The sequence below is a fragment of the Pelophylax lessonae genome (assembly GCF_965119305.1).
Source record: "Pelophylax lessonae genome assembly, chromosome: 12".
In the NCBI taxonomy this organism is placed as follows: Eukaryota; Metazoa; Chordata; class Amphibia; order Anura; family Ranidae; genus Pelophylax; species Pelophylax lessonae.
The window spans coordinates 58,643,661-58,659,442 of record NC_138779.1 but is presented as its reverse complement, the minus strand read 5'-3'; the positions used below and the strand labels follow the sequence as shown (position 1 = coordinate 58,659,442).

At 44.5% G+C, this 15,782-nt stretch overlaps 1 protein-coding gene across 1 annotated transcript in view; it reads left to right on the top strand.

The window, feature by feature from the left end:
• The window catches only part of DRAXIN (dorsal inhibitory axon guidance protein), a 110,427-nt gene that overhangs the window by 89,101 nt on the left and 5,544 nt on the right, over positions 1 to 15,782 (top strand). The window contains exons 5-6 of the mRNA XM_082273551.1: positions 562 to 639; positions 2,785 to 2,874. Of these exons, the coding sequence (XP_082129677.1) occupies positions 562 to 639; positions 2,785 to 2,874 (168 nt within the window). The remainder of the gene's footprint in view (positions 1 to 561; positions 640 to 2,784; positions 2,875 to 15,782) is intronic.

Genomic DNA, 15,782 nt, shown 5'->3' with positions numbered 1-15,782 from the left:
TCAGGATGATACATTTTGCATAATTTTGTCTGTTTATGTTTAGATTAATGTGTGGATAAGCACTATAACAGCTCCTGAAGAAGTGGAGCAAGTCCATGAAACATGTCGGGCCTCAAGTAATTCATTTTGTTATGACATAATGTATTGCTGTATCGCACTGTTTTTTTTTTGTATTTGAACATTCCATTATAGATTGTATGGATATATACAAAAAAATCCCTTTTATGACTATTTGAGACTAAATTATGTTTTTAGATAAATCTTGTCCAATTTTCTAATTTTTCTTTTTTCCCTCTTTATATCCATACACGTGAACAGCAAATCCATAGTTACTTATCTTATACGCACATGATTGGATAGTTAAAGTGAATATTTTTTGTGTATATATTCTCAACTATTTTAATAAATCAGCCCCGTCTGTTCCAGATCTAGCAGCCAATCACGGTTCAGGTTAAAGTAGTCAGATCAATGAAAGCTGATCTATGATTGGTTGATGCCCAGCATGCCACTGCTTGCCTATATATGCAATGCATAATTTCTGACTGCTACATTGTTTAACAGGTAGACAAAGAGAAAAGCTGAATGCCACTGCATTGGCTGAGGAAGAGCCATGTGATCACCATCTAGACTGCCTCCCAGGTAAATCACACTCTTAAATTGTCCTACACATTGCTATAAGATGTAGAACTGCCTCCGTAAGGACTGCCAGAATTCACATTCTCGGGTCCCCCTGAGCTACCAGCATACAAATGACAGTTCCAACTCCTTACTTTCTCCTTCCTTGGCTCGCTCCAATAATCAGTCCAGGGGTATTTTGGTTGTTTTGTGTTTATTATAAATTAGGGATAGGAGAAGGTAAAAGTGGGATACCTATGCACAAGTGGTTGAGGACTCCTATCTTCAGGTATAGCCAGGCTGTGGATTCACCCTGCCACTATGGGTGAGTTTGGGAATTAAGTCTCTTTTCCTAAGATGACTTGGTTGACTACCAATTATCTTCAGGACACTCTCACCAGCATCCTCTTTCCTTTCACTTCTGACACCCGTTCACTGACTATCCTACATGTGGGGTGGCCCCCCTCAGGTCAGGCCCCTTGACACGAGTCCCTGTACTCACTATACTGTTTTTCTAGGGTCTCCAGTGTCTCCCCACTCAGTCAGCTCTCCTGGACCTCTGGGTTCAGCTCCTCTCATCCATTCCTCCGGCCTTCAGGACCACCTCCTGCGACCACGTGCCACTGCGACAGAGGAGGAGGCATCCGCCCCCTCCCTCCGGGATTCTGCTCTCCAACCAATGACCCTGCAGCACATGTGCTCCTGGCTTTTATACAGTATCCCAGAATGTACCGAGGCAACCTGCCCCTGCCAATCACCAGGACTGTATAAAAGCCTATTCATCCATTCGTCAGGTTCCCTCCCACTGTCCAACATGCCTCCTTATTGGATCAGTGTGAAACACTCTCCAGACTGAATGAATTGCATACTGAGCACATTGAGCAGACCCCACTAACAGATCCTGCTCTCTGGTAGCCAGAGAACAATATAGATTTACCTGCAGCCCCTCTGGTAAGCAGACAGAGCTTAAAACTATACTTTCTCACTAGCACCTACCAAGGAGGGTGCTACAGAGATAATATCTGTTCCTCCACACAGGAGTCATTGCTGAGCAGATCCAACATCTCACAGAGCTACACAATGCCGTATATTAGCTGCATGATTCTGAATAAATGAGAATCACAATTTCTTTTGCTTAGAATACAGATTACGATTCTCTCACAATTCTGAAGACCTTTTTTTATGTTAAAGATTTACAACCCCAGAACATTAGGTTATTAAACAAGATGGCAATCTAATAAGACATATAAGGAAAGAAGGGCGCCTCTAAGTGCAGTATTAAAAGGATTTATTTTTTTGGTGCAAGGGATTAAAAACACTTACAAGGTGGCAGAGATAACAGGCAAGTAATAACCGTCCTCTTTTGGTTCGCTGTGTCCTCTGTCTGCCGGGTGAGGGAGGATGAGAGAGCCGTCCTGAAGCTGTCTGGATTCCCTGGCGACGCGGAGGAACGAGGAAGTGGAGGGGCAGATGACGGCCCGGGTTTCCGGAACCAAGCTGGAACGCACGCGTGCGATATGGCATCAGGTGAAGGCGGTGGACAGTAACGCGCTTTGGAGCATGCGCGGCTCCTTCGTCAGACCAAAGCCTTCACCCGGCGCCATATCGGCCACCTGCGTTCCAGCTTGGTTCCGGGGGGGGGGGGGGCATCTCTGCTGGGAAAACAGAGTGATTATTGCTAGTGGTTATAGCTACTGGCAATAATCACAAGCTAAAAATCCGACATACTGGTGTACTTGCTGAACCGGCTGAGATTCGATCCATCTTTGGCCAGCTTTAGATTTTTGTTTAAATTTTTTGAAGAAAAAAAAATTGTCAGAACTTCGTTTATGAGTCAACTAATTTCTATGAAAACTCTTAAAATGTCATTCAGATCTGCTATTCGAATGGAAGCCCAGACAGGTTTCATTACAATACGTGCAATTTTTTTCGATAGGAAAGTCGCATTCAGAGTGGCTTATTCTCTTCAAATGTTTTTGCCACTATAGTGGAAAATGATTGTCAAATTGACCCCAGTAACCATTAGGGAATTGAACGAATGTTTGAAAAAAATGAAAGTTTCTGCCGTTGTATAGCCAGCTTTAGGCATTGCAGAGTGAACTGTCATTGCTCCCAGTCTGTGCTGTATACTTACATTGTACTGACAGTGTTTGTCACTGTTATTTCCAGGATCGTGCTGTGATTTGCGGGAACATCTCTGCAAACCGCACAACCGCGGCCTGAACAACAAGTGCTACGATGACTGCATGTGCACGGAAGGTAAGCCAGACGCCCCAGGGTCACCTTAGTCATATTTTTCTGTTTGAAATCAACTGATTTCATTTCTCCCAGTTCATTTAAGGTCCCTTTCACACTTGTGCGACTTGCCCTGTGATTTGGAACTGCAAAGTCGCATGACAAGTCATACTCCATGATTTTCAATGAGTACCGTTCATATCTGTGCGACTTCAAGTCACAATGACTTCAAAGTAGTCCCTGCACTACTTTGGTCTGACTTTGATCTGTTTTGAGGTCCATAGACCTCAATATTACACAGGCATTGCTTCAAGTGCAGTCAAAATTGCTGCAAAATCGCACAACTTTTGGGTTGCAGAAGTGTGAAAGGGACCCTAATACTTTTCTTTTCCACTTTTCATAATTTTTCACTGCATGGTGTCCTTGCCCATTCCCCCCACTCCTCTAATTTTCAGTGGATGCTACTGTACAGAACCAACATCATAACTGGAACTGCCTGGTGTGCACAGTGTAGCTCATAACAGCCCCCAGGCTTTCTTCTGAGTTCAATTTATATGTGTGTGTGTATAGAACTCTGGGAAATATCAGGTTTTTTATTTTTTTATTTGTGGGGGGCAGGCTGGGAACAAGTAGATACAGCAAAGGAACATTTAAGACCCCTTTCACACGGACAGACTGATCTGGTCCATCTGACCGAACCACCCATTGCCTTCTATGGAGTGGCGGATGTCAACAGACATGTGCCCACCGACATCCCATCCAATCCTGTCCGTTAAAAACAGACGGGTGGGGATCTGTTCCCCATCCCTCTGGCAGATTGGATCAGATGACAGGCATTCCATTTCCATCTGACAGCCCATTGAGGAGACCACCCGTGTCCTGCTCTGCATCAGTGGAGCAGACACAGACATGTCATCCACCTGCTCAGCGGGAAACAGTGGAGTGATCCCCTGCTGAGCAGGGGGATTCGGTGATGGACTCCTCCAGTGCAAAAGGGGCCTTATAACGACCTTTGTGGGACTTTTAAGCTCCCCAAACACATTGCAATCTGCTTGTCCAATCTTTTAGATCTTCCAATGTAGTGTGAGGGCTTGCCTGATTGGTAGGTCATCATTTTATATAATTTTAGTAAATTAAATGTTGATTGTACAAAGACTGTGCGGTCAGAGGGTAATGTGTATAGTGACCCTAATGATGCAAGTGAGTAGACAGTGTAATATAAAATATATATTTTATTAGTATATAACTGGTAAAAAATATTACATTTATGGCATATAATTACAAGTATTTTTTTGGAACAGCTCTCATGATTAGATTCTCTTTCGGACGCGATGGGCATTAAACGCCTCTCACTTTCGACGGGTGACCAATTTACGTGAAAAGGGCCACAAGCACCCTGCAGCCATCTGCAAAGTACCGTCTGTTTAGTTATCCAAATGAGTCTTTAAATACCAGGGGTTACAAAAATTAAAAGATCCTAATATTGTAAATCAGGGGTCTCCAAACTCTCTAAACAAAGGACCAGTTTGCTGTCCTTCAAACTTTAGGGAGGCTTAACTGTGGCCAGTGAGAGAAGAAAATGTCCTGGCGTCAGAGGGAGAAAACAATGCAGCATAATTAGTATTAAGGGGAGTAATGACCCATTGTTAATATCAGTGGGAGGAATAGTGCCCCATCATTGGTGTCAATGGGAGGAATAGTGCCCCACCATTGGTATCAATGGGAGAAATAGTGTCCTATCATTGGTATCAATCAGGTGAATAGTGCCACATCATTGGTGTCAGTGGGAGGAATAGTGCCCCATCATTTGTGTCAATGGGAAGAAAAGTGCCCCATCATTGGTGTCAATGGGAGGAATATTGCCCCATCATTGGTGTCAATTGGAGGAAAGTGCCACATCATTGGTGTCAGTGGGAGGAATATTGCCCCATCGTTGCTGTCAATGGGAAGAATAGTGCCCCATCGTTGCTGTCAATGGGAGAAATAGTGCCCTATCCAGTGTTAATTTCGTCGACTAAAACTGACTAAAACGTTTTCGTCGACTAACACAATTCAGATGACTAAAATACGACTAAAACTAAAATGGCATTTTAGTCTTAAGACTAAAATACGACTAAAACTAAAATGGCATTTTAGTCAAAAGACTATAACTAAAACTAAATCGAAATTTGCTGCCAAAAATTAACACTGGTGCATGCTCCAAAGCATAAATAATAACATATTAGATTTTTCACTCCAGGACCAGCAGTAGTATATAATGAGTTTGGAAATTGTAGAGAAATGCTTAAATAATGCATTACAAATTACAATTGAACTACACCCATTTGATTATAGATGACTAAAATGAGTTTTAGTCGACTAAAATGTAGGGCGTTTTAGTCGACTAAAATATTCTGGAGTTTTAGTCGACTAAATACGACTAAAACTAAAACACTAGCAGAAGACTAAAATGGGACTAAAACTAAAATGCCATTTTAGTCCTAAGACTAAGACTAAAACTTAATTGAAATTTGCTGCCAAAATTAACACTGGCCCTATCATTGGTATCAATCAGGGGAATAGTGCACCATCATTGGTATCAATCAGGGGAATAGTGCCCCATCATTGGTATCAATCAGGGGAATAATTCCACATCATTGGTGTCAATGGGAGGAATAGTGCCCCATCATTGGTGTCAATGGGAGGAATATTGCCCCATCATTGGTGCCAATGGGAGGAATATTGCCCCATCATTGGGGCCAATGGGAGAAATATTGCCCCATCATTGGTGTCAGTGGAAGTAATAGTGCCCCATCACTGGTGTCGGTGGGAGGAATAGTGCCCTAATGTCGGTGTCAGTGACAGGAACTTTGCCCCACTGTTGCTGACAGTGAAGGGATTAATGCCCCAAGGGCCAGATAAAAGCAAGCAACGGGCTGCATCCAACCCTAGGGTGGCAGTTTGTAGACCACTGATGTACTGTAAACAAAACTAAATAATTCTGTATTCATGCACTCTGACACACCTAGCTGTCTAAATACATTATTTAGAAGATACCTGAGTATCTTAATAAAGCAGAACTATATTCCCCTGTTATCCAGCACTGTGACCCCCTTGGAGCTCCCCACCAGCCACGGACATCTTTAGCCAGTGGCTTCGGGGTATCATTCCCTAACTCTTTTATTTGGCTGGCCCAAGGTGATGTCACTCCCACTCATGCATAGTTCAGTCAGCTTGACATTACTGAAATTCTACACAGAGCTGCGCATGCACAGATCCGTGTAGACTGCGGACAGGAAGGTAAAGGACCTTTATTGGTATGTCCCTTCTGCATTAAAATCCTGCCTGCCCACAATGTTTTAGTTTTTCATTAAAGTTCCACTTTAATGTAAATTTCAAGAGGTCGCCTTCCTCTGTCTACTCAGGAAGCAAAGTTGTGAAACGTGCCAAGATTCTGCTCTCCTTCCACCTCTGCAATCTTACGTTATTTTTTGCAAACTTCTTTTATCTCCCCTGCGTGCATCGCAATGAAACATCAAAAGAGGAATAAAAGTCTCTTGAAGTAAAACCTAAACATTCACTTTGAGATTTTGCCAGTCTGCAACATTACATAAAAGTCACACTAATGCAATATAATTTTATTTGGTGGACTTTGTTGATTCAATGTTGGATCAAATATATGGGTGAGGGTGTGCAAATAAGGTAAATGTTGGGAAATAAAATTACAGAATTTTTTTTTTTTTTTTTTACATTTTGACTACTTATTTCCAATAACAAAAAAAAAAAAAAAGCGTGCTATCCCTTTAAATGTGATCCTGTCCTCAAGGTATGCATGTATCAGCAGCAAACAATGATGACTGATTCATATAAAAAATAGTAATGAGATGGCCTATATCCCTCCAAAGGGTGCTATATCCTGGTGCAAAACAAATTATTGAGAAACGCAAAAATTTGTGCAACTCACTTGCGACCCAATTTGCAGTTGTAGCACTACCCCAATGAGAGCTGCTGGTTACGGGATCGCTGGGTTACCCATAGCAACAACATCACAGTTTAGCATTTTCCAAGTGCTTGGCTCAGTCAGAAAACAGTCCAGGAGTTTTGGTTTTTCTGTTGGTTTTATTTGAGAACTTGGATAGGAGAAGGGATGAGTGGGATAATCCAACTTGGATAACTATACACAATTTGCTGGGACTGCTGATAACTGAATGCGGCAAGGCCGCTGCTTCACCTTGACTATTCAGTGAAGAAGAATTTAGATAAGCTGCACTGTACTGTAGAAGACTCTTCAAGGCCCTTCCCGGTACCCCCTTTGTCCCTATTCTTCAGGGTTCTCTACACGGCACCCCCTTTACTGTAACTCTCTGTGTGAGCTAGCTCCCTTATCCCCTGACTTTATTGGAGTAGTCCCCCTTTCTTGGGCAGACCCTTTGGCAAATCTCCCGATACTCACAGACACTGTTTTTCCAGAGAAACTCTGCCAGCAGGGCCGTCTTTTCCAATGGGCATGCCCCACGGTTGCCCGGGGGGCCCCACATGCCAAGGGGCCCCACACACAGGGTGGCAATTACACTGTCCCCCCCAGGCCAAATTAGTTTACCTGGTGGTCTAGGGCCCTCCCCCGTTGTTCGCCGGGCCCCCCCGTTGTCCACTGGTTGCTAGGAAGGCCAGCCGATTGGCATTTAGCAACCAGTGATGTTCTGAGACCAGACCCATCATGCACAGCGGAGGAGAATCCTTATCGTTGGCTCGTCCTCCTCTCCTCTCCGCGCTAGAAGAATGGCTCCGCCTCCACCCACCTCCTCCCTTCATGTGCTGCAGCAGCCGTTGTGAAAGGTAAGGCAGGCTGCTTGCTTGATTTTCTTTTTTTCTCACTCTCTCTCCATCGAGGAGATCCATTGACATTCCTGGCATTCCAGGCTGCAGGGCTGACAGTCACACAGATCAAAGGTGCAGAGCGGTGTGAAGCATCATGTCAGCAAGACGGCCAGCCAGGATTTCAAATGGTTAGATCACCGGCTGCCTCTCCACAAATAGGTGCTGATCTGTACAGCCTGACTCTGGGGGCCCACACACATTTTGGAATTACTAAATATACTGGGCCTGAGGGAGAGGCAACAATGTGCAAAATTGTGGCAAAAAAAGTCACAAATTATGACAAATGATCTATTATGTTGCAGTGACCATAGTTCATAAGGTGCAAAATAGTGAAGCTGCATATATGCAAATAACAAATCCCTGACTGAGGTGCAGGCGGGCAAACTGGCTGCTTTGTTTGGTTAACATTAAGCGCGTTGCTTCTGTGCCATCCTTTTCCTGCCCTATATATCCTCTGTGTGTGTGTGCGCCAACCTCTGTGTGTGTGCCATCCTCTGTATGCCATTCTCTGTGTGCCATGTTCATCCTCTGTGTGTGTGCCATCCTCTTGTGTGCCACCCTCTGTGTGCAATCCTTTGTGTGCCATGTTCATCCTCTGTGTATGTGCCATCCTACGTGTGCCATCCTCTGTGTGTGTGTGTGTGCGCCATCATCTGTGTGCCATGTTCATCCTCTGTGTGTGTGCCATCCTCTGTGTGCCATGTACATCTTCCGTGTGCCATCCTCTGTGTGCCATGTACATCCTCTGTGTGCCATGTACATCCTCTGTGTGCCAACCTCTGTGTGCCATGTACATCTTCCGTGTGCCATCCTCTGTGTGCCATCCTCTGTGTGCCATGTACATCCTCTGTGTGCCATGTACATCCTCTGTGTGCCATCCTCTGTGTGCCATGTACATCCTCTGTGTGCCATGTACATCCTCTGTGTGCCAACCTCTGTGTGCCATGTACATCTTCCGTGTGCCATCCTCTGTGTGCCATCCTCTGTGTGCCATGTACATCCTCTGTGTGCCATCCTCTGTGTGCCATGTACATCCTCTGTGTGCCATCCTCTGTGTGCCATGTACATCCTCTGTGTGCCATGTACATCCTCTGTGTGCCAACCTCTGTGTGCCATGTACATCTTCCATGTGCCATCCTCTGTGTGCAATCCTCTGTGTGCCATGTACATCCTCTGTGTGCCATCCTCTGTGTGCCATGTACATCCTCTGTGTGCCATGTACATCCTCTGTGTGCCATGTACATCCTCTGTGTGCCATCCTCTGTGTGCCATGTACATCCTCTGTGTGCCATGTACATCCTCTGTGTGCCAACCTCTGTGTGCCATGTACATCTTCCGTGTGCCATCCTCTGTGTGCCATCCTCTGTGTGCCATGTACATCCTCTGTGTGCCAACCTCTGTGTGCCATGTACATCTTCCGTGTGCCATCCTCTGTGTGCCATCCTCTGTGTGCCATGTACATCCTCTGTGTGCCATCCTCTGTGTGCCATGTACATCCTCTGTGTGCCATCCTCTGTGTGCCATGTACATCCTTTGTGTGCCATGTACATCCTCTGTGTGCCAACCTCTGTGTGCCATGTACATCTTCCGTGTGCCATCCTCTGTGTGCCATCCTCTGTGTGCCATGTACATCCTCTGTGTGCCATCCTCTGTGTGCCATGTACATCCTCTGTGTGCCATGTACATCCTCTGTGTGCCAACCTCTGTGTGCCATGTACATCCTATGTGAGCCATCCTCTGTGTGCCATGTACATCCCCTGTGTGCCATCCTCTGTGCGCCATGTACATCCTCTGTGTGCCATCCTATACCTGCCATGTACATCCTCTGTCTGTGCCATTCTTTACCTGCGATGTACATCCTGTGTGCCATCCTATACCTGCCATGTATATCCTCTGTGTGCCATCCTATACTTGCCATGTACATCCTCTGTGTGCCAGCCTATACCGCCATGTACATCCTCTGTCTGTGCCATCCTTTGCCTGCCATGTACATCCTCTGTATGCCATCATCTATGTGCCATCCTATATCTTTCCTGCACATCCTCTGTGTGCCATCCTCTGTGTGCCATCCTATATCTCTCCTGTGCATCCTCTGTGCCATCCTATACCTGCTATGTACATCCTCTGTCTGTGCCATCCTATACCTGCCATGTACATCCTCTGTCTGTGCCAGCCTATACCTGCCATGTGCATCCTCTGTCTGTGCCATCCTACACCTGCCATGTACATCCTCTGTCTGTGCCAGCCTATACCTGCCATGTGCATCCTCTGTCTGTGCCATCCTTTGCCTGCCATGTACATCCTCTGTATGCCATCATCTATGTGCTATCCTATATCTTTCCTGTACATCCTCTGTGTGCCATCGTCTGTGTGCCATCCTATATCTGTCCTGTACATTCTCTGTGCCATCCTTTACCTGCTATGTACATCCTCTGTCTGTGCCATCCTATACCTGCCATGTACATCCTCTGTGTGCTATCATATATCAGTCCTGTACATCCTTATATTGTCCAAACGTTGTGTTAATGTTTAAACACTGATTTTATTGGAGGTACCAATGAATATCGCCTTATCGATAATTTGCATTTTTTTTCTCATGGGTGATTGTGTAGGCGGGGCCCCAGTACACTGCATTGCCCGGGGGCCTATAAGGCTCTTAAGATGGCACTGTCTGCCAGCGGCTCCACCGTCAGCTTCACTGGATCCTCTGCAGCTCAGCTCCACACCTGGTTCACTAGGCCGACTGCCTAAAACCACCATCCTCACACTTGCAGGAGGAAAGACAAGCCGTCAGCCTCCTCCTGGGACTCTGCTTCCCGCCAAAGACCGCCCTGTCACATGTCCCCTCAGCTTTAATGAGCAATCCCAGGATGCACTACGAGAGTGCCCGCCCGCTGGGACTCCCACAAAAGCCAATGTGTCACTGGCTGGGTTCCTCCACTGTCCAACAAGCTTCTCATTGAATACAGTGGGGACACTCCCTCAGACCCAGTGAATCACACCTGGAGACATGTAACAAGCAAACTAATAGATCAGGCTCCCCTGATAAGCAGAAGTAGCAATAGATGCTTTTACCTAGCACCTACCTAGGAGGGTGTTACACAATGTACAAATAAAAAAAAAAATCAATTATACACTATTAACAGGGAAAACATATACAGTCCCAATGTGCAATAAATATGCAAAATGAATAATATAGTGTAATATGAAGATGAATACACTATATTGTCAAATGTATTGGGACACATTCCTTTACACACACATGAACTTTAATGGCATCCCAATATTGAGTTGGCCCACCCTTTGCAGCTATAACAGCTTCAACTCTTCTGGGAAGGCTGTCCACAAGGTTTAGGAGTGTGTCTATGGGAATGTTTGACCATTCTTCCAGAAGCACATTTGTGAGGCAAGGCACTGATGTTGGACGAGAAGGCCTGGCTTGCAGTCTCCTCTCTAATTCATCCCAAAGATGTTCTATTGGGTTGAGGTCAGGCCAGTCAAGTTCCTCCACCCCAAACTCGCTCATGGACTTTGCTTTGTGCACTGGTCTAAATCATTTGGTGGAGGGGGGAGTATGGTGTGGGGTTGTTTTTCAGGGGTTGGGCTTTGCCCCTTAGTTCCAGTGAAGGGAACTCCTTAAGGCATCAGCATACCAAGACATTTTGGATTAATCCAAGCTCCCAACTTTGTGGGGACAGTTTGGGGTCGGCCCCTTCCTGTTCAAACATGACTGCACACCAGTGCACAAAGCAAGGTCCATAAAGACATGGATGAGCGAGTTTGGGGTGAACTGAGCCGCCATTACTAGTAAAAAAAAAAATATATATATGCTATAGTTTGTAAGCGCTATAACTTTTGCGCAAACCAATCAATATACGCTTATTGGGGTTTTTTACCATGAATATGTAGCAAAATATATTGGCCTAAATTTGTGAAAAAATTAGATTTTTCTATTGGATATGTTTTATAGCAGAAATATATTGCTTTTTTTTTCCAAATGTATGTTTTTTTTTTTTTTGTTTTTTTTATAGCGCAAAAAAAATAAAAAAAAGCAATGGTGATCAAATACCACCAAAAGAAAGCTTTATTTTTGGGGAAAATGAGGACATCAAGTTTTATTTGGGTACAACATTGTACGACCGCGTAATTGTCAGTTTAAATAACACAGCAACATATTGCAAAAAATGACCTGGCCATGAAGGGGGGGGGGGGTAAATCTTCTGGAAGTGGTTAAAACTGGCTACTAAATGAGTGCCCTATTTGTCCTGAAATAAAAAATAAAAGAAGATCTATAATATGTCAGGGTAGGTTATGTTAGAAGTGAGGCATCGCCAAAACAAAAGAAATGCTCTGACTTTAGTGGATAGAAATAAGAGTACGTCTGCTGCTGGGCTCTCTTTGTGAATTGATCTTTCTAGTCTGAAGAGTCAGTGTAGTAGAAGTTAGTAACATGCATCGATTCTGGGGCTGTTTCCAAACACACGTGGCAATGTGGTCTGTGTCGTACACGTGTGTATTGTGTCACAACGCGTTTCGCAATAAGAGAAGCGGTTTCCACATAGATCATTATGGCATCGTGTCACGAGTCAGCAGTGAATGACAGCCACCCTTATGTGTTAAAGGGGCTCTCCTCTTCATCAGGAGCACAGAGAACCTCTCCACTTGTTGGTGATCCGTCTGCCAATCAGGAGAGCTGTCTTCTGCATGGTGTTGGCTATATAACCACATTAAGACCGGAAGGATTTGCCCCCTTAATGACCAGGCCCTATTTTGCGATTCGACACTGCGTTGTTTTAACAGACAATTGCGCAGTCATGCGACACTGTACCCAAATAAAATTAATGTCCTTTTTTCCCCACAAACAGAGCTTTCTTTTGGTGGTATTTGATCACCTGTGCGATTTTTATTTTTTGCACTATAGACAAAAAAAGAGCAACAATTTTGAAAAAAAAAAAAAACTATATTTTTCACATTCTGCTATATAACATTCTCAAAAAAAAAAATGTAAAAATCTAAATGTTTTAACATCTTAGGGCAATTTGTTTTCTGCTGCATATTTTTGGTACAAAAAAAAAATCGCAATAAGAGTCGGTTCACACTATGGCGACACGACTTTGGAGGCAACTAGTGAAGTCGCCGTGCACCGCGACTTCGGCGCGACTTGCACAGACTTCACATAATGGAAGTCAATGCAAGTCGCTCCGACTTCAGTCAAAAGTAGTGCAGGAACCTTTTTCTAAGTTGGAGTGACTTGAGTCGCTCCTGTTAGAATGGTTCCCATTGCATTGAATGGACCACGACTTGTCAGGCGGCCAAGTTGCGGTAGTGTGAACCGGGACTAAGCGTATTTTGATTGGTTTGCGCAAAACTTATCGTGTCTACTAACTACGGGAAGGATTTATGTTATTTTTATTGTTTTTTTTTTTTACTAGTAATGGCGGCGATCTGCCGGGCACCCGCGATCGCTCCCCGTGGAGAGAGAACGACAGCCTGCTGTTGTAAACACATCAGACCGTTCTTCTCTCTGAAATGATCACAGAGCGCCTGTGCTCCTCCTATTTAGGATCACAGGTCTCTGTGTTGATTCCACAAGCCCATCCCCCTCACAGTTAGAAAACACCCCCTAGGCTCACACATAACCCATTGATCGCTCCCTGGGTTAACCCCTTCCCTGCCAGTGTCATTATTGCAGTAATAGTTCATATTTTTAGCACTGATTACTGTAGTAATGTCACTGGTACCCCCACCCCCCAAAAGTGTCAAAAAATGTCAGTTAGGGGTCCGATTTGTCTGCCGCAATTTCGCAATCCCGCTAAAAATCTCAGATCGCCGCCATTCCTAGTAAAATAAATAAATAAAAATGACATAAATCTTTCCCCTAGCTTGTAGGCACGAAACTTTTGCGCAAACCAATTAAAATACGCTTATTGGGATTTTTTTTTTGTTTTTACCAAAAATATGTAGCAGAATACAAATTGGCCTAAAATGATGAAAAAATCAGATTTTTTACATTTTGTTTATTGGGAATGTTACATAGCAGAATGTGAAAAATATTGTTTTTTTTCTTTTCAGAATTGTCGTTCTTTTTTTGTTTTATAGCGCAAAAAATAAAAACCGTAGAGGTGATCAAATACCACCAAAAGAAAGCTCTGTTTGTGGGAAAAAAAAGGACAATTTTATTTGGGTACAGCGTCGCGCAACTGCACAATTGTCCGTTAAATTAGCGCAGCGCCGAAATGCAAAAAATGGCCTGGTCATTAAGGGGGTAAAACCTTCCAGTCCATAAGTGGTTAATAGGTGATAACTGTCTCCTGTCTGAGTGTGTCATGTGCCCGGATCTGCACACGGTGTACCCGTCACATACAGAAGAGTGTTTTCTAAGTGCTGTGGCCGGGCATGTGACGATTACTTAAGTGGTAAATATACAGATGTGCCAGAATTGTGTCTGCCAGATCCAATCACATGAGTGGCGATGATGATGATGGATGAAAAGTTATAAGGGAGGGTTTTATAAGAATTCTTCTTCTAGCATAAAATCAACAGATTGTTTTAAAGTATAACTAAAGGCAAAACTTTTTTTTTTCTATTTCGGATAGAGTGGAGAGAGATTACAACACCTGTCTATTTTTTTTTTTGCTGTCTGTGTCCCCATTAACCACTTTACCACCGGAGGATTTTGCTGTCTTCCGTCCAGGCCACTTTTTGCGATTCGGCGCTGTGCGACTTCAACTGACAATTGCGCGGTCGTGCGACGCCGTACCCAAACGAAATTTACGTCCTTTTTTTCCCACAAACAGAGCTTTCTTTTGGTGGTATTTGATCACCTGTGCGATTTTTACTTTTTGCGCTATAAACAAAAAAAGAGCCTTTATTTTGAAAAAATAACAATATTTTTAACATTTTTTTATATGAAATTCCCCCCAAAAAAAATGTAAAAACCAATTTTTTAAAAATTTTTGGCCAATTTGTTTTCTGCTACCTATGTTTGGTAAAAAAAATTGCAATAAGCGTATTTTGATTGGTTTGCGCAAAAGTTATTGCGTTTACTAACAAAGGGAAAGATTTCTGTCATTTTGGTGTTTTTTTTTTAACGCGTAATGGCGGCGATCTGCAATTTTTTTTGTGGGACTGCGACATTGCGGCGGACAGATCGGACCCTTGACTGACATTTTTGACACTTTTGGGGGTACCAGTGACATTACTGCAGTAATCAGTGCTATATATATGCACTGTTACTGTAAAAATGACACTGGCAGGGAAGGGGTTAATTTTATTGGAGAGTTAGGGGTTAATGTATGCCTGGTGCTTACTGACGTGTAGGGGGGGAGGTGACTGAGTGAGTCATGGACAGATCGGATGTCCAGCTATGCTGAACAGTCCGATCTGTCACTCCCTGTCACCATGGAGATCCGTCCGCTTGTGTTTACACAGGCGGGCGGATCTCCATAGATCCCCGGCGATCGGGGCAGAGCAGCGGCGATCGCCGCTGCTCCTCCCCTGGCCCGACTCCCGCTGTGAATGAAAACAGCGGGAGCGAGCCTCTGGCGGCACGCAAGCGCCGCCCAGAAGGGGGAGTGTCTGACGACGTTAATACTACGTCGTCAGACGATAACGAACCACTCTGCCGCAGTAGTATTACCGCGAGCAGGCGTAAAGTGGTTAAGGAGATTCACCCTCTCTATTTGTCCTGTTTACCATTATTATTATTATACAGGATTTATATAGCGCTAACAGTTTGCGCAGCGCTTTACAACATTGAAGGTGAAAGTAAAAGAAAATCCCACATTTTTGGTTGTCCCCAGAAAAGTAATAGAGGGGAAATCTTCCAATGGGGACACTAGTTCTGGTGGGGGTCCCCAAAGGAATTCCCTTAACCACTTGCCGACCACTCACGTTGCTGCTACTGCAGCAGAGCGGCTCGGCTGGGTCCAGCGACGTAGACCTACGTCACTGAACTCCTCCCTCTCTCGGCGGCGCGCGCGCCGCAGGAGGCTTGCTCCCGCTGTATTCAGACACAGCGGGAGTTGGGCCAGGGGAGGAGAGGCGGTGATCACCACCCGCTTGTGTAAACAAAG